Below are 17,354 nucleotides of genomic sequence, written 5' to 3'. Positions count from 1 at the left end.
TGTGCATCACGAACCACGGGACTAGAAATATTTCTCAGGAGCTGGAGAGATAGCTCACTGGTTAAGAGAACTTGCTCCTCTTGCAAAGAGAACCAAAGTTGGTTCCCAGCACCTAGATCACGTAGTTCACATCAGTCTGTAACTCCAGATCCAGGGAACGCTCTCTTCTGGCCTCAGTGGGTACCTGCAGTCAAGTGCACACTATACATATAATTACTAAATAAAAATAAAACTTTAGAAAAATAAAACAAACAATACAGCTAAGTAACTTAAATTATCCTCATGGCTCCTGGCTTCCCATCCTGCCTCACTAGGATTACATCTTTGGAATTCAAACCAGGATGCAGCTGAGTTTTTTCCTAATCTTCAGATACCACAATCATCTGTAGCTCCAGTCAGTTCCAGGGATCTGACGCCTTCTTTTAGTCTCAAAAGGGCACTGCATTCATGTGTTGTATACATATATACACAGACAAAACATTCGTACAATATAATAATAATAATAATAATAATAATAATAGTTTTTCTTTATAGCTGTCCTGGGACTCACTTTGTAGATCAGACTGGCCTTGAACTCACAGAGATCTGCCTGGCCAAGTGCTAGGATTAAAAGGCACATTAAAAAATTTTTTTTAAAGAAATCATTTCTTATTGTCTGTTGACTGTTTTCTGTGACTTTATTATTTGATTAGTTTGACAGTTCTTTGGTTTTGTTCCTAAGATAATTTTAACTTTACATTGCTGGTATTATCCATAGGCAATAAAGGATTATTGGGGGTATAAAAGCTGCTTCGGGGCGTCTTGGAGGAGAGGTAGGAGGTTGCCATGGGACTGAACCTGCCCACAGCTTCTGCACTTCCCCAGATGTCCGCTGGGGGGCGGGACAGGCCGAAGGAGAAGGAGGCAGCCGGAAGAGCAGGAGGCGGTGGAGGGTGCGTTCCGGGCCTGCTTTTTGTCACGTTTCCACTTTTGACTTCATTCACCTGCCCTAGAGGTATTCTACTTCACTTCTTCGGTTAGAAGACTCAGAGAGGTCGTACAGAGTGTCAATCCACACCGGATGATTTCCCCCCCCCTCTCGCCCTCTCCACTACAATCCTGCTGGGGTGCCACTTCTGAGGGGTCATAGGTGACCCTGGGTTCCTTCAAGGGACCCAGGCCAGCCAGGCAGCATTGCAGAGGATCAAGCATGCATCAGAGCCCCACCAAAGGCCCCTGCTAAGAATGCAGGTCAGCTGGAGGAGTCGCAAGGGGAGGAGGCAGGGCCCTGGTCCTGCCCAGACAAGCCAAGCCGGCCCTACAGCTGCCCTCCTGTCCCTGGAGGCAGATATGGGGAAAAGGAGGGACTCACCAGGTTTCTGGGGTCTAATTCCCCCCAGAACCAGGAAGACAAAAGAGGTGCCCCGCAGGAGTGCCTCGGGCAGGAAGCCACAGGTAAACAAAGGCTCTGTGCTGTTAAATCCAGTAACAGATGGAAACAGGTGCGCTGTGCCCCCCAACCACAGACCCTAAATCATCCTGATGCCCCCTTCCAATGTTCCTTAAACACGGAGGCCCCAAAATCTCTCAGACATTTGATAGGATGGGCCAATCTGAGAACCAGATTCGGCTGGAGAAATTGGGTGAGGGGTTGTAGTTAGGGCTAGAAATTGCATGAGAAGAAAACAATACATTTGCAGGAAAAAAACCCAAAAAAACGAGTAAAAGGTAAGTTGGGAAGGTGAAAGGACCCCATGACCAACCTTGTCCTTCAGAGACAGGAAACCAAAACAAAAGCTGACCCCCCTATCACCTTCATAAGGCTTTCACTCACTCGACACGAATTAGGAATTAGGTACCAACTATGGGTGGGCACTTCTGGTCTCTCTGAAGCCAGTGAGTCCCGTGAGGGTGCGTCTGTGCACATGGCGGTTGCGCAACCCTGGCAGGATTCTTGCTCTGAGTAGTAGAAGCAACCTTTTCCTCATCCTTTCCAGCTGGGCAGGTGCCCATCAGATACCATGGCTGCCTTTCATCGCCTAGTCTCTGATAGGGATCATCCTGGGTGAAGAAATCGCTGTCAGTCACCCCCACCTCACTCCCAGCCAGAGGGACCGGCTGACATGCATGCTCCCATGGGGGTGGGGAGAGGGATCCAAGTGGCCAGCTAGGGGAGGCGATCTCAGGGGAGGGAGGACATCTTATAAGATGAATACCAGAGGCTATTGATTCAGAAGCAGCCCTTCTCTCCTTAGCCCCTTCAAGATAGGATCAGATCCAAGCTCTGACCCAACCGATTGAATAGAGGTGATGCTTGCCTGAGGACCCCTCTACCCAGTCACTGTGAGTGTTCAGAGTCAAAAAGAGGATGCTGAGCTGGCCGACAAATAAAGCAAGAATGTGGTTGGTTGATGACTTTATTGTTGCATAAAAAACACAGGCTGTTTCTGCCTCCTCCTTTCCTCCCCCCCAAGTGGGTTCACAGCAGTTAAAGAAAAAAAAAATTCCTACATTTTCCTCTAGGGAGGGCTGCCTAGAAGGGCAGGCAGCTGAGATACCTAGATTGGTAAAGGACAGGGCAGACAAAAACTATCCAAAGCACCCCCCAGCAAATCTTAGGGTTCAGGGTGTCTATGATGGGGAGCAGCACATCCCCCCACACCCATGTAGGAGTTCCCCTAAGAATGGTCACTGGAAAAAGTTGTCTTGGTAGCACGGGGAGAAGGGTGGCTGGTTTCAATGGGTGGAGGAGAAATCACCACACACCCACGGTGCCCTTCTTTCTCCCCTCTCTACCTAGCCAGGCAGCCTGCAGGCATGGCAGCTCTGCTCTTCCCTCAGCCCTCTTGGTTAGAAAGGGGACCTCTGGCTAGGTTAGCAGGAGGTGAGGAAAAGAGGGGGGATACAGAAAGAACCTTATTCTTAAACTACTTCAGGCCCCTAAGTCCCACAGGGAGTCACCCTGTCCCTTTTAAGGAGGAGCCTTTCTACAAACACATATTCCTACCCAGATCCCAGCCCCTACTTCCCATACAGCTCCCAGTCCTTGGACTGGGTTCCAGCATCCCCAATGGAGAAAGAGATACTGTGGGTCTAGGCCCCAGACCTTGGATGGGGTGAACAAGATGGGGTCTCAAGAGACCCCAGGCTCAGTAGAGAAACACATACATACATACATACATACAGGTACAGACAACACACATATACACACTCACGCCCTAATTCTTAAATAAAATACCCTTTGCTTATAACTTAAAAATTAACACACAGCTATTCCCTGCAGAGGGTTCTGGGTGGAGAGAAGCGAGCAAGAGAGAGGTCGGAGGCACTCAAGGCCTCTACCTCAAACCTGAGAGTGCCCCCAGCCCCAGGGTCTGCCAGGCAGAAATCTGCCCTCCCCACCCTGTGATCAAAACCCAAATGTATTTTCTAGCATCTTCTAAGAAGGGGACAAAGGAAACAGCTTCCTATAATCCCTCCAGTAGAGGCCCACTCGTGTGGAAGATTTCCCACCGGGCCCTACAGGAACATGGAAGGGTCAAGCTAAAAAGAGAGGGGCAGGGGAGTCCAGACAGGGGCAGGGTCTTCCACTGTCCTCTGCAGAAGGACCCCTCTCCCTTCCATTCCCAAAGGGAAAGCGAAGGGTGGGGACCTGTGTGTGTGAGTGTGGGGGCGGGGTGTCCATGTCAACTCCGGAGCTAATGCTGGTGGTTGACTTCAGAAAACTACCTAGTAGGATGGGGAATGGGGGCTACTGAATCTGATTTCTTTTAAAAGGCCTAAGAGTTAAGGATTGAATTAGAGTTTGAAAAGGGAAGAAGGGGTTAGTTCTTCCATCTCTCACCCCCACCCCATGCCAAACTTCTTCCTGTTTTGTAAGAGGACCTCTCTGCTGGATTCCTCTCCCCCAGTAACTCTGACCTTCAGCTCACAGCTCCGTCTGCCTGCGAAGCTGAGCCCTCCCTGGCTCTCGGAGACTGAATCTGGAAGGGTTTATAAGGAATTCATTGAAGGGAGTTCATTCTATAGTAACAACCCTCCAAGCTAGATACACAGCCCCTTAAGGGGAACCACCCCAGGCTCCCCCACCTCATCTCTGTTCTCTCTCCGGAAATTTTAGAGGGAGAAGGTACTGGAAGGGGGATGAAAGGGGCCTAGGCCTTAGGGCGGCTCCGAGGCGCTTTTATGTCCGGGTTCCCAGGAGCTAAAGACATGTCCAGACAGCTACCCCCAACGCCCCGAGCCAGTCTCCCTTCCCCTCAGCTCCTGGGACGTGCCATTTCTACCAATCAAACCCCTCCACATGGTAGGGGTGATCCATCCTAACCCTTCAGCAACTCAGGGGAGGGTGAACTAGTGAGAAAGAAAAGAAGCGAGGGGCACGTTTAGCTCCTGGCAGCCTAAACATTCAAATAGCCTCCCATCTAGCCCCAGAAACTAACAAATCCCTAGCGCCCCTCTCCCTGTCCCCTCACCATCAATAAATAACCACCTTCCCCTCTTACTCAGGCCGCCCCCCCTAAAAAGATCCGCAGGGATGCGACATCCACGGGGATCAGTTGGAGGCCGCCGAGCTGCCTTCGGCCTCTCGTTTGCCTTTGCCCCCGGGCGGCTCCACCGCGCCGCCGGCCTTGGCCTCGCCCTGGGCCGCCGCCGCAGCCTCCTCTTTGGCGCCCTCGTGGGTTTTCATGTGCTTGGCCAGGTGGTCGCTGCGCATGAAGACTCGGCTACAGACGGCACAGGGGAACTTCTTGGTCCCGGTGTGGGTCTGAAGGTGACGCTGCAGCTCGTCGGAGCGCGTGAAGCGCTTGCCACAGAAAAGCCAGTTGCACACGAAGGGACGGTCGCCGCTGTGCCACCGCAGGTGCGCCTTCAGATGCGACGTCTTGGCGTAGGCTTTCCCGCAGCCGGGGATGTGGCAGTTGTGCAAATGCTTCTTCTTGCCCCCATCGGGCCCGCACGGAGCCCCCAGTCGCTCCGCCTCCAGGCAGTTGGGGCAGCGACACACGGTCTGCCCTGAGCTGCGGGGCACAGACCGCCGGGAGCCTTTGGGTCGGGCCGCCGCATCCAGACTGGAATCCAGCCCTTGGGACTCTGGCGCCGCCGCTTCCAAGGCCTTAGCCCCGTCGGGTGGCCCTAGGAGGTGTTGACCACCCGCGGCTGGGAGGAGGTGGTGCGGGTGCGGGTGGGGCGGCGGAGCACAGAGCTGGTGGTCTCCGACGTATCCTCCCAAACCGGGCTGAAGCGCCCCCGGGTGGCCAGGTGAGGTCAGCGCTCCTTGAGTATGGGGGAGGTCCATCCAGCTGGTGCCGGGATGTAGGTCCCACCAGGAGCCATCCTCCGTGCCTGGGTGAGTCGGCCGGAACCACGATTCGTAATGATGTGACATGTCCGGCTGCAGGAGCTTGGAAAAGGGTCCCGGAGCCAAGGGACTGTCGCTTTCCAGGTCCTCGCAGGTCACCCGCGAGGAGGCCCCTGGCAACTCATAGCCCTGTGAGAAGTCTACCTCCGGGCCCAGCGGGAGGCTCTGCAGCTCTCCAGGCTGCAGCGGGGAGGGGTAGTCCCCGACCTCCGGGCTCGTGTGACCCTGGTATGTCTGGAGAGGCTGCAGGTCGAGGCGCGGTGGTGATGCGTGAGGCGCGTCGGTGTGCTGGCTGCCCAGAGAGCCACAGACAGCGGTTAGCATTGCCGGGATCCGGGGTGGGGTGAGGGCAGGGACGGTCAAGGGCACCTCAGGTGGGACCTAGTGGAGGCAAAGGTGAGACATAAGGAAGGCGACCCGCATACTTTCCCTCCTAACCCAGACCCCTTCCCAGCAAAGCGCTCCTTCCGAGCCCCTAACAGGAAGAGGGGCGTGCCTCTGGGAGGAGACTGCAAATCAGTTAGAGCTTGGGAATGCTAGGAAGGAGAAACGTGAAAGTCCAGGTCAGGGCACAGAATGGCCTTTCCTCTAAGTGACCCCGCCCCTAGGACTCAGCTCTTCCAGGAGTTGGCTTGGCCCCAATGCCGCCAGACCATCTCTACATAGTGCCTGGGCATTTCCCCCTGCAGACCTGCTGCCAACCTAAATGGATGATCTAGATTCGTCTTAGCCCAAGTCTAACTCTGGACACGGATAGGACGGGCATACGCTTCTGGCTGCTTGAGATGATGTGCCCTTCAGAAAGCCCAGAACAGGTCCTGAGCGTTTTGCCAAAGCCAATCACAGACCTGGTGTAAGGATGTGGACCAGCATTTAATCTCTCCATACACTCCCCGGCTCCCTGCCTAGCTTGATTGACTCTGCCCAGCAAACCCACTCCCTCACCCAACACCCACTCCTTTCCCTCGTATTAGATGGTCCCCCACCCAATCTGGGAGGGATTACCAGAGAAAGGGATCGCCCAGAGAAGAGCTTGTTAGAAACTCACAAAAATATAACCGCTGCTCCCCTACGTAAGGCAGTACCACAGTTTGGAAGAGATGGGCATCCCTCATCCCGGAACTCAAGGGCAAGCACTGGAAAGGTTATAGAACCCCTCCCTTAGAAGATTCTAGTGTCCAGCCAAGTGTTGAGCGCTACTGTTCTGAGTCTGCTCTTATTTAAGAAAGCAAAACTTGAAGCAGCGATTAGAATAAAATGTTTATTTAATCGTTCAGTCAACAAGCATACACTGTGCAGTACCTCTGTGAATCAGTTCTCTTTCTCAAAACATTAGAAACCTACAGATCTAGCCTGGGTGTGGTGATGCAAGCCTTCAATCTAAGCAAGCACTTGGGAAAATGAAACAGAAGAATGCAGAGTCCCGGGCCAGCCTGGTCTACGTGGCAAAAGAAGGAAGGGAGAGAGAGAAGGGGTGAGGGAGAGGGAGATGAAAGAAAAAGAGAAGAGAGAAGCTGCTAAGCATGGTGGGGACATCTAATAAACAATCCCAGCACTCAGGAGGCTGAGACAGAAGGCTTCTGAGTTTAGCTTAGGCTCGGAAATGAGACCTTGTTTTAAAAAAATAGATTAAAGAAACCTTAAAACCTCCACCGCTTTCTCCACCACAAATCTATGACCCGAAGGTCCCAGTCTTCTCTCCCATCTCTCCCTAGAGCCTTGGAATCTTGCATGTGTGTGGGCTGACGTGGAGGAGGCCAATGATTTAGGAAGGGCCTTCCCCAAGCAGGGCTCAGCTGACCGTACCAATCTCCGGCCTCTGGGACCAAGGAGGTAGCACTGGTAGTCCGGGAGAGGCAGGGAAGAGGAGGACCCAGGTGCCTACTCAGGCTCTGGCAGCCTTACCACAAGAAAGGATCAGGGTGAAGCAGCAGGAACGGAGCCTTAGGCCGGGGCGGGGCAGCCCAGAAGGGGTTGGGCTGGAGCAGTGAGGTCTGGGACCCTAATAGCTTTTGGCGCCTGGGAACTGCCCCAGGGTCTGGGGGGATGGGAAGGCTAAGATGACCCAGGCTGCAGAGGGGCCTCTCTGGACAGAGAGCTTGAGCTCAGGCCTAGAGTGCAGTGGCCTGCAATCAAGGTTGCACTAAAAGAATGCAGAACTCCCCAATTCGAGAAAGACGGTAGAGAGGTCTTTAAGTTCTATTGGATCGTCTGCCTTTCCCGATTCCCAGTGCCCAGGCGGTGGGGACTTCCGTTCAAACATGGTTTTCAATGTTCCAGTCCTCCGGTTGTCCCAGTTGCTCAAGTTTCCCCAGTTCCCAAACTCCATTGGTCCCTCCAGTCCCTCCCGTTCTCCCGGTTTTTCCTCCGCCTGGGCTCTCAGCCCCTCGGATCCTTTAAGACCACCCTCCCCACCAGGCCAGCGCAGGCTACGGTGTATTCCGAGCACCTTTCCCCTCGGATCTCCGCCGCGCGCGCGCCCCTGGCCGCGCGGACCCGGGCTCCTACCTGGCGATCGCGCTCGGACTCCGGGCACCGCAGTCTGCTGGCGCGCTACAGACGGGCGCTCATGGGCCCCGCGCGCTGGCCGGTTCTCAGCGACGTGGGACAGGAGCCGAGGGCAAGCTGGGGCCGCGACCAGACCCAGCGATCGGCGGCGGTGGAGGCGGTGAGAGCCGGCAGGAGGGCGGAGGGCGGGCGGGCGCCGGTGAGCGAGTTAGCGAGCAAGCGAGGCCAGCTCCGCCCGTGACTCACCGCGCTCTGTGCCCTCATCCTCTCCCCTCCGCTCCTTTTTCCCCCCCGAACCCGCGGCCCCGCCCACCTCACCTGCCGCCGCCTTTAACCCTTGCTGGCTCGGCTGGAGGCGAGGCCCAGCCCCGTGCGAGGAGGGGGCGGGCGAGAAGGATGGCTAACCAGGCCATTTCCCTCTCTCTCCCTCGCTCCTCCCAGGTCCCCACCACTCCCCGAGTTAGGGGCCAGAGTTGAGAGTTTTTCCCGTGTTCAAAGACCCGTGCGATCCCGTGGAAATCTAGCCCGCAGCTGGTTCGGTCCGGCCGGGGACACGGTTCAGACCCCGGATGGGAGGAAGGACCAAGGGTCCTGGCAGAGCTATCGTCGAGCCTACCTTAAGGCGCGTGTGGCTACCAGTGCTTTTGACACACGCGTCCTGGCCTCGCAGTGGTAGAACTGAGTGGAAAAAAGGAAACTTAAAGACCAAGTTTCTGCCTGGCCCACCCCCAGGCCTAGGCCATGAGAAGTGTATTTTGGCTACGCCGCTGCCTTCCCTCCGCCACCACAGTGCGCCGTACTTTCCCCTCCCGCTTTCCTGAGATCCTCCCGCTTTATCTGGTCACTGGACTTTCTGGGTGATCACCATCCCCTCAATGTCTTCCCCAATCTCGGTTCTCACTGGTCCCTAGATCCTTTCAGTGTGTCCTCTCCACCGTCCCTCAGGCGGCCAGCCTAGCGACATCGAAGTCCACCGCGGAAACCCGCCGCCTTCCTCCCAGACCCGGTTGCTCAGCGCTTACGCGGGGCTGCTGCCGCGCATTTGGATCTGAGGGTTGGGCAGGAACCTGAATGGCCCTGGGAAGGAACAGTGCAGCAAGGGATAGAGCGTGTCTTTTTGCCACGGGACTCAGCTGAGTAAGCTTAGAGAAACCTCTTGGATTCCTTGGAGGAAATAAACGTACGCACGCAAAGCCACTCTTTGAAGGCATCCACGGCGCCACTCGCCTACACAAAATTCTCAAGATCCGAATTGGTGGAAATTCTGAGATCCCTACCTCGAACTCAGGTGGGTACCAGAGTCCCCCAACTCTCTGCCCTGATGGCCCATTTGACGCGGAATTTCTGAGCGATTTTCAGTTGTTTCTTTCATTACCGTCTGGCTTTCCTTCCGCACTCTTTACAATCCATTTTCGAGAGTTCTGTAATTTAACTGATTTAATCTCTCCGCTACGGACTCTTCTTTCTTTTTCTTTCTTGGCTTTTTGAAGCTGGCTCTCACTCTGTAGCCCAGGCTGGCTGGGAAATCTCTCGATTGCTGGCCTCGGCTATGCACCAATCTTCCTGCCTCAACCTCCCAAATTCGAGGATCACGGGTGTTAACTAGTGCCGAGTTTTCAGTCCTGATTTCACTCCGATTAGTTTACCTGCTCTCTGTTCCCTTTTGAGACACACTGAAGCATCCTGCTTATCTGAATCCATCCGCCTTCTGACCACCAATGTGTGTCCCCAGCGGTCAGCGCTGTACCAATTTGAACACCTTTGTATTTTCCAAAACTGGAGTCCTTCACCTGGACATCGTGGGTACAAGCTCTGAGGGTTTCCTGAGGCTTAAATAAATCGTACCTAAAAGAGCAAATTCCGCGAGGCCCCTGCTAGAAACAGAATAAACCCTTCAACATTTTTACAATAAATTTGTTCCCAGAAACACGTGCAGATTCAAGCACGTTCAGAAAGATCTTTGAACACCAAGTTCACAAACCTAAAATCTGGCCGGAGCGCTAGTCTTTGACACTGGCCCTGGAGGATTAGGTTGTTCTGTGCCTGGTTTCCTCAGCCGACCTGGCGGGCTGAAGGATGGGCATTTGGAAGCGGAAGACATACTAGGGAGAATGGTGATCAGCTGGGACCTACTGTTCTTCCCCCTTCCCTGCCCTTAGGATTACATAACAAAAATTCGTAAGAATCCCTTTGGCTCTTTGTGTCCAGACTCAGACTTCTTATCAACGGGGTTGGTCCACTCAACTAACCTCCAAATCCTGACTGGCCGGCTCCAGAGCCGGGTTAGGGGTTCATAATGTGGGGGATTCAGAGCCTGGCTTGGGTGAATATGGAGCAAGACTTCCTGGAGCAAGACTGATCAGACCCTGACTGATATTCCAGTCCCCACCCCCCCAGCTGCCTGGAGTCGGTGCAGCTGCTGACGGGGGGGGGGGGGGGGGGCGGCGTGGGGGCGTGGGGGGCGTGGTTCTCAACCTGTGGGTCTCGACCCCTTTGGTGGTTGCACGTCAGATATCTAGACTATCAGATATTTACATTATGGCTCATACCAGTAGCAAAATTACAGTTATGAAGTAGCAATGAAATAATTTTATGATTGGAGGGAGGGTCACCACGCCGTGAAGAGCTGTATTAAAGGATGGAAGCAGTAGGAAGGCTGAGAACCGCTGCTCTACTGTTCTTCTAGCGCCAGCCCGGCAGGCGTTAGCTAGAGCTGAGGTCAGCCTGAATCCCCACATCCATTTGCAGGTGTCTGACTGCCTTATTTCCCCAGCACTGTCCACCTTTTCTTGGAAAGCAGCTAGGAATGGTAGAAACCCTACCTCGGTTCCACCTTTTCACCGCTCCATCCTGGAGCAGAGACCCTGCAATTGCCCTCAGCTCCTCTGCCCGACCTTCAGCTGTGGGGAAGTTACCCCTGGACCCTGGACGGCTTAGCTAGGTCCTGCCTAGCTCTCTTCCTTCCGGACAACCTGGACCTCATTCCTCTGCTTCCAACTAGTTCCATTTCCTACTTGCTCGATGTTTTCCTACCAAATGATAGCTGTGATCCAATACTGACTTGATTGCCAAGGTCACCATAGCCCTGTGCTCATCCTGACTCCGTCAGATGAACTGCCCATCACACAAACCAAGGTGTGCTCAGAACGTGGTGGTCCGATTCATCCCTTCCTTTCATTCTCTCAGTCTCAGATTTTCCCAAGTCTCTGCCAGCCCTTATCCCAAACTTCTTTTATAGTAAGGGATCCATTTTGTGACGTAGCAGCCTCCTTGGTCGGGATGTTCATCAGAAGCAGCATTTCTTTATTGAGCACCTACTCTGTGTAGTCCAGGTACTCACTTCCCACAAATACCTCTAATCTCATGAGCATGCAACAAAGTAATTATTATTATCATTCCCATTGTACAGATGAGGAAGTCAGGGATCAAAGAAGCTAAGTGACCTGCCCAAGATTACAGCGATATTAACAGATAAAAGAGGAAACTGAGTCCAGATAGGTAAGGCTCCAAAACCCACATTCTACCTGCTCTTCTGTCTGGCTTTGCTAAGACGGAAGTGATGGCCCTGGGAGTTGCTCCCTAGGTCCCTAAGGTGAAGGGAACAGCAGCATCCTTAGCAGATCCCTGGGTCCAAGTCACTGACATCTCATGTCTGATAGGGTGAACTGATCTACCTTGAATTACTGAACAAATCACATTCCACACAGGTGTTCCTTTCCACACTACCATATTGCCTATAGAGATTACCCCATGAGGGGCTAGAGATGGAGTTCAGATAGCAGAGCACTTACTTAGCATGAATGGAGCCCTGGCTTCAGTCCCCAGCACTTAATAAAACTGGATGTTGTGGTGAACACCTGGAATCCCAACTCCGGGGAATCCAAGGTCATCCCTAACTATATAGTAAGTTTAAGGCCAGCCTGCACTACATGAAACCTTGTCTCAAAGGACAACAACGTTGTTCTAACAATAAAAATGGTCTGATCCAAGTACTGATAGGAAAATTGAAGCCCTCAACAGGGAAACATGTAGCTCAAAGTCACACATCAAGTTAGAGGCAGAGCAGGCTAGACCCTACCTACCTCCTGGGTTCCTAGGTGCTCACTGTTTGCTACTCCTCACCCCCAACTCCAGACCGTGTCTCCCCAGCTTCAAGCTGGTGACCTGGGACATCAGCACTTTCCTTCTGTCTCTGTCAACTCTCCCAGACCCCTTGAAAACTGGGCACAGTCCAGATATGGGTTAAATTGTTTTATGTACCCTTCACTTATTTAACAGACATCAAGAGTATAGTAGGGCCAGCCAGTGTGCTGGGTACTGATTCTTGGCTAAATTCAAATATCACTAGCCTCTATCGTCTGTTTTTAGTCTAAAGGATGAGCACCTCTTAGAACATCGTGTGTGTGTGTGTGTGTGTGTGTGTGTGTGTGTGTGTGTGTACCCTGCATGCCTATTCATATATACTCCTAACTTTCTTTCAAATTGGAGTCCCCAGCCTTGAATCCCAGCCCCACAATCTTGCCCAGATCTCAGCCCAACCCATTCTGAAAACCTCCCAGGGATCCTCTTAGGTCCACCCCCCCCCCCCCAGGTCTCCCTTTTATCCCCATTCTTCAGCTGAGAAAGTATCAAGCTCTCCAGACCCGACTCTATGGTCTCTTTAGAGTGGAGACCTGGTCTTGTTTGCAGAGGTCCCCTATGCTAGACAGGGAACAGCCTTTCTTACCCGTCCATGGAGCCCAGAGCTGGCAGCAGCAGTGAGGGGCAGGTGGGGTGACAGGAGAACCAGGCTTTATAAAGGAGGCGACAGTCAGAGCCAAAGAGGGAGGTGGCAGCACTGGCGGATGCTGCCAAGTCCTCACGGCCTCAGAAGCTTTTAGGATAATCCAGGAAGCAGTGGCCTGATTCTCATGGGGGGAGTGGTAGTGAGTGAGATCTGAGTCTGCCGGGGCTGCCAGAAACGGAGGGCTGCAGCTGGAAGAGGCAGCTGGGGGGGGGGGGGTAGGGGCAGAGTGCTGCACAGGACTTCCTTCTCCAGGGTCCAGGGTGGGCAGTGGGAGAGGGGCCCAGTGGTTCTTGTGGGATGGAGGGAATGAGCACATTGCTGGGGAGGACACTGGTGGGGCTGGGGCTCTCGGAATTCCAGCCTCTCCCCCCCCCCCTCCCACCCCCGCCTCCCTGGCTTTTGAGGTTTTTCTTCCATTGACTTGGACTTGGTGGGAAAGAAAAGAAGTTCCATTTTCTTAAGACCCGAAACACACACACACACACACACACACACACACACACACACACACACACACACAGAGTTCCAAGTCAGGCTTTCCCAAAAAGCTCCTAGCCACAGAGTTCTGGTTACTCCAACAAGTCTTGCTTACACCTCTAGGAGCCTGTTCTCCCCGATCCCCTCCACACACACCTCTGCAGTGTTTTACATCGGTTTTGTTCAAATCCCAACTTGGAGACCCTAGGAAGAGCCAATGGAAAACTTTTTGGGCCTGGAACCTCTCATTCTCAAATGGGGACAGAGGCCCCATAGACTGACTGGGTGGCTTGGGATAGACAAAGGGCCCCCTAAGTAAGACTGAAGTCTTCCATAGACTTTTACAGACAGTGGGCCCTGATCCACAGGGGAGCTGAGAGATTGAGACTGGAAAGGGAGCAAGGGCCCAGAGGTGAATCCAGATGTTTAGAGGAGCCTGATTTAGGATGCCCCACTGGCTGACTGGAGCCCATCCTGGAGCAGAGAGACAGGAAGATGAATGGGTGTGAAACCTAAGGATGTCGTCCTGAAGGTCTCTGAAGCTGGGCCTTCTGACCCACACAGGAGAGCATTACCATAGGACATGACCCATTCCCAACCACGGGGAATAGGCATGCAGGGTATACACACACACACACACACACACACACACACACACACACACACACTCACGCGCGCGCGCGCGCTCAACATTGAGAACAGGTGCTTCAGTGCACCCCATTCAGTGCACCCCACCCCCACACAGAACCCCCAGTATCTCAAAGCTAGCTTGCTACCTCCCTCCCACAGGTGAACCAGGGAACCTTCACCCTGACTCCTCCTCCATCTCCTCCCAGCCATCTCCAGACTGGGGATTCCCAGTGCTTTTCATTAGCTTTTCAGTAATTATCGAGTAAAGGCCCCAACAGGTTCTTCCTCTCCCCATTTCAGAGATGAGAAAACTGAGGTGGCAGAAAGCCACCCATCAAGCAGGAGAGAAGAAAGTGATGGGGGGGGACTTGGGAGGCAAAGCCGTACCTTCAGTCCTCCACAAAATGCAGAGGACAGGGCCGGCTCAGAGGGGACTGTGGGGCGAGACTCAAGCCGGCTCCCAGGAGGGGCTTCCCTGTCCTTCCCCACCTTCCAGCCCAGAAAATCCCAGTGAGGGGGGGATGGCGCTCAGGAGACCACACAGGTGGAGTAAATAATGTTAATACAGGAGTATTATCACCAGGGCATTTCCTCATGGATAAATGTCTGAAATACCAAAGGATGCCTCCAAATTATAGTTAATTACAGAGTTGATTTGCATAAATTATAAGGTGAGCATACAAATTCTTTCAATCGGTTCCATATGCTTAGGTAGCAGGTCCAGTCCAGAAGACAGGAGAATCTGGGGCTGGGGGAATTTGAAAGAGGAAAAGGACACAGCTCTGGATGTGGACCTGCAGGGCCTGTTTATCTTCCCCCAGGGCCAGTGGACTAGGAGAAGAGGTGTGAAGCCAGCCTGCCTGGTGGGGAGGGGAGCGAGGGGTGAAGTCAACCAGGACCCTGATAGTCAGAGGACCTCTACCTTCCCACTTCTATCCTCAACTCCTAATAATGTGCTTTCCCACCACCAATGGGATGAGGTAGGATGGGCTCCGTGGGGCTCAGAGCTATAGAGTGAGGCATTGATAATACCCTGGAGTCAGCCCTTACCCTCAGTCCCATCCCGGTCTTAAGGAAAGAACCGAGAAGCAGCTAGAAGACCAGCATGGTTAATGGTCTAGTCAGGTCCCTGGAGCTGGCTTTCAGTTCCCACTGGAGCCAGCCCCAGCTCGCTCCCCGAGCCAACCCTCCAACTCAAGTTTGATGTTGCTGCCTACACCTTCCAGGTGGCTCCTAGGCAGCTCAGACACCCAGACTCTTGTCTCCAGAGCCTGGGCCCATTTCCTCTGAGCTTGCCTCCTGTCCCCCTCCCTCCACCCCACCTGCTAAGACTCTGCTTCCTTCTCCAGATCTCTAATTTGTCCATCCTCTTCCCCTCCCTCCCTTCAACCCCCCCCCACATCAGCCCCAGAGGCCTATCTCTAACATCCCCCTCTCTCCTTGCTCTCAAGCCCTTATGATCTACAATCTACAGGTTCTTCCTGCATCCTGCGGTCCCTTCTGCTTTCCTGCCCTGACTGCTTCCTGCCCCCAAAGCTCCCTACTGCCTGCACTTCTCAGAGCTTCTTCCACAGGCCAGCTCCTAAGGAGGAGCTGCTGGATTAGCTGGTGGGCAGTGGGGTATGTGCTGAAGTCCCCCAGGTGTGAGTGGGGAAAGTCTTTGTCTTCTCACCTGGTCTCAGATGGCTAGAAGTAAAGAAAGCTAACAGTGCCCGGCATTTTGTATTTCTTAATTATTTTTAAATGAACAAATGAAGAAGAACTGGGCACTGTCCTGGGAAAATTCTAGGGAAGTGCCAACTTGCTGCTAGAAGAACTTTAGTTGCCTGATGGGGGGGTTCTTGGTTGCCTATGTCATTTTGTCTGTTTGTCTGTCTGTCTGTCTGCCCACCCACCCACCCCCACAGAACATGAGGTCTGATCATACTCTCAACCACTGCGCTACCACCCTAACCCCTCCTATGGGTTTTCCGCCACCTCTTTGCCTACCCTAAGCTGTCCTGCAGACCAAAAACAGATTCATCATCCTAAGATGCCACTCCCTTCCTACTAACAAACCCAGCCAGTGCTCTGCTCTGCTGTGACACCACAGACTCTAAGGTTTGACCTTAAAACCTCTGCAGTCTTTGCTTCCTCTGCTTCCTCTAAAAACCCATGGCCCCAGCTGCCTGGATCCCCTGGTGCTCTTCCATGCACCTGGTCTTAGCTCTGTGGCTCAGGCTACCTCGACCATCCTCCAAGCTCCAGGCTCTGCTTCTCTAGGAATCTGCTCTTATCCAAACATCAGTAGCCTGCTTCTGGAATTTCCCTAGCTGAATTGCCCCATGCTCTGTTTCCACAGGGCTGCTGTCTTATCTCCCCGGCTGGTTGCAGCTCCTTGGGGGCAAGAACTATCTCTTTACACCACACAGGCCTGCTTCCAGGGCCTTCCTTAGTGAAGGGAGTGGAGAAGCCATGGCCAAGAGAAAGAGAAAGGTCTCCTTGCCACCCAAGCTTCTAAAAGCCCCTCTGGCAGTTAAGCTAGAAGTCTGGGGGACACAGCAGAGGTTCTGAACCCCAAAGATCTATCATGAGTGTGGACAAATAGCTTCCCTGTCTCCTTTAGCAGGATAGTATCACCTGATGGAGGTGGAAGGAGTCAGAGGCATTCAGGGGCAGAAAGCATTGGCTGAGAATTGAAGGAAGTTGAAAGCTTCCATGTTGTCGGTCTGATTCAGCCAAGAGTGGAGGGAATGGGATCTGGGGTAAAGGATGGCTGGGTAGCAGCCACAGAAAAAGGCAGAAGCAGAAATAAAATCATTTTCCCCCTCTGGATAAGCTAAAACTCTTCTCCTAATTTTTCCTATACCCTGTTCATGTCATTCAATATCCCCCGACTACCTACAAGAGAAAAGCCATGCTCTCTGGCCTGGAATTTAAGTACCATTCCCCCATCTGCCTCCAGGCTATTTTTCCAGTCATATTCCCTCTGATTGTCCAGTGCCTGGCCACAGGGAACACAGGCTCCACATTTACAGACCACATGCTTCCGTTCCTTGCATTGCCCCTTGTCTGAAATGCTCTTCCCCATTTTTCTCCAGATCTCTGTTGGATGAGCCTAGGTAGAACCTTTGAAACTCAACTCATGCCCATACACCCTCCTTCTGTGAAGTCTTCCAGTCTCTGAGCTGTCTGATGGCTGATCAGACAGAAGTGAGCTTGAGGGACTGGAGTGTTTGTTTTTTTTCTGCTACCATTGGCTTTCCCTGGTGTCTCAATGACTCTGATACTGGGTCCGTAGTTAATGGCTATGAGCTGCTTTGGGTTTAATGGCTTCCTTTGTAGAGGATAAGAGACTGCAAAACCAGAGATTGGCGGTCTCTCTATGATTCTTTAAGCGTCAGCCACGCGTAGTTTTTCATCCCATGTGGTGCCCACTCCCAAGCCTGTCTGGCACACAAGGCTTCGTAAGAGTCCGCCATCCTCAACAGCAAGGCAGAGCCGCTAACCTGCATCCAGGGTCCACTCAGAGCCCCTTGAGCTGGATCCCATGCAAGATCAATTAAAGAGGAAGGAGTTGGGTATCAAGAGATGGCAGGCAGAATGGGCCAGGGAGGGGAGAGCGGGCAATGC

The 17,354-nt window shown here is 53.2% G+C and overlaps 1 protein-coding gene across 1 annotated transcript; it reads right to left on the bottom strand.

Moving 5' to 3' along the window:
• Positions 1–3,193: 3,193 nt before the first annotated feature.
• Positions 3,194–7,959, bottom strand: Sp6 (Sp6 transcription factor). Its single transcript, XM_036197423.1, has 2 exons — positions 7,850–7,959; positions 3,194–5,722 (listed from the first exon to the last, which is right to left on the bottom strand). Exon 2 carries the CDS (start codon positions 5,663–5,665, stop codon positions 4,535–4,537), a length of 1,131 nt encoding a protein of 376 aa, XP_036053316.1. The 5' UTR covers positions 5,666–5,722; positions 7,850–7,959; the 3' UTR covers positions 3,194–4,534.
• Positions 7,960–17,354: the final 9,395 nt, after the last annotated feature.

The sequence above is a fragment of the Onychomys torridus genome, chromosome 8 (genome assembly GCF_903995425.1).
Source record: "Onychomys torridus chromosome 8, mOncTor1.1, whole genome shotgun sequence".
NCBI lineage: Eukaryota > Metazoa > Chordata > Mammalia > Rodentia > Cricetidae > Onychomys > Onychomys torridus.
Note: the sequence above shows the minus strand (reverse complement) of the source record. Positions and strands in the feature narration are given on the sequence as shown.

Excerpts from the sequence above, each read along its gene's own strand:
- Sp6 (XM_036197423.1), bottom strand. The coding sequence starts at position 5,665 with ATGCTAACCGCTGTCTGTGGCTCTCTGGGCAGCCAGCACACCGACGCG.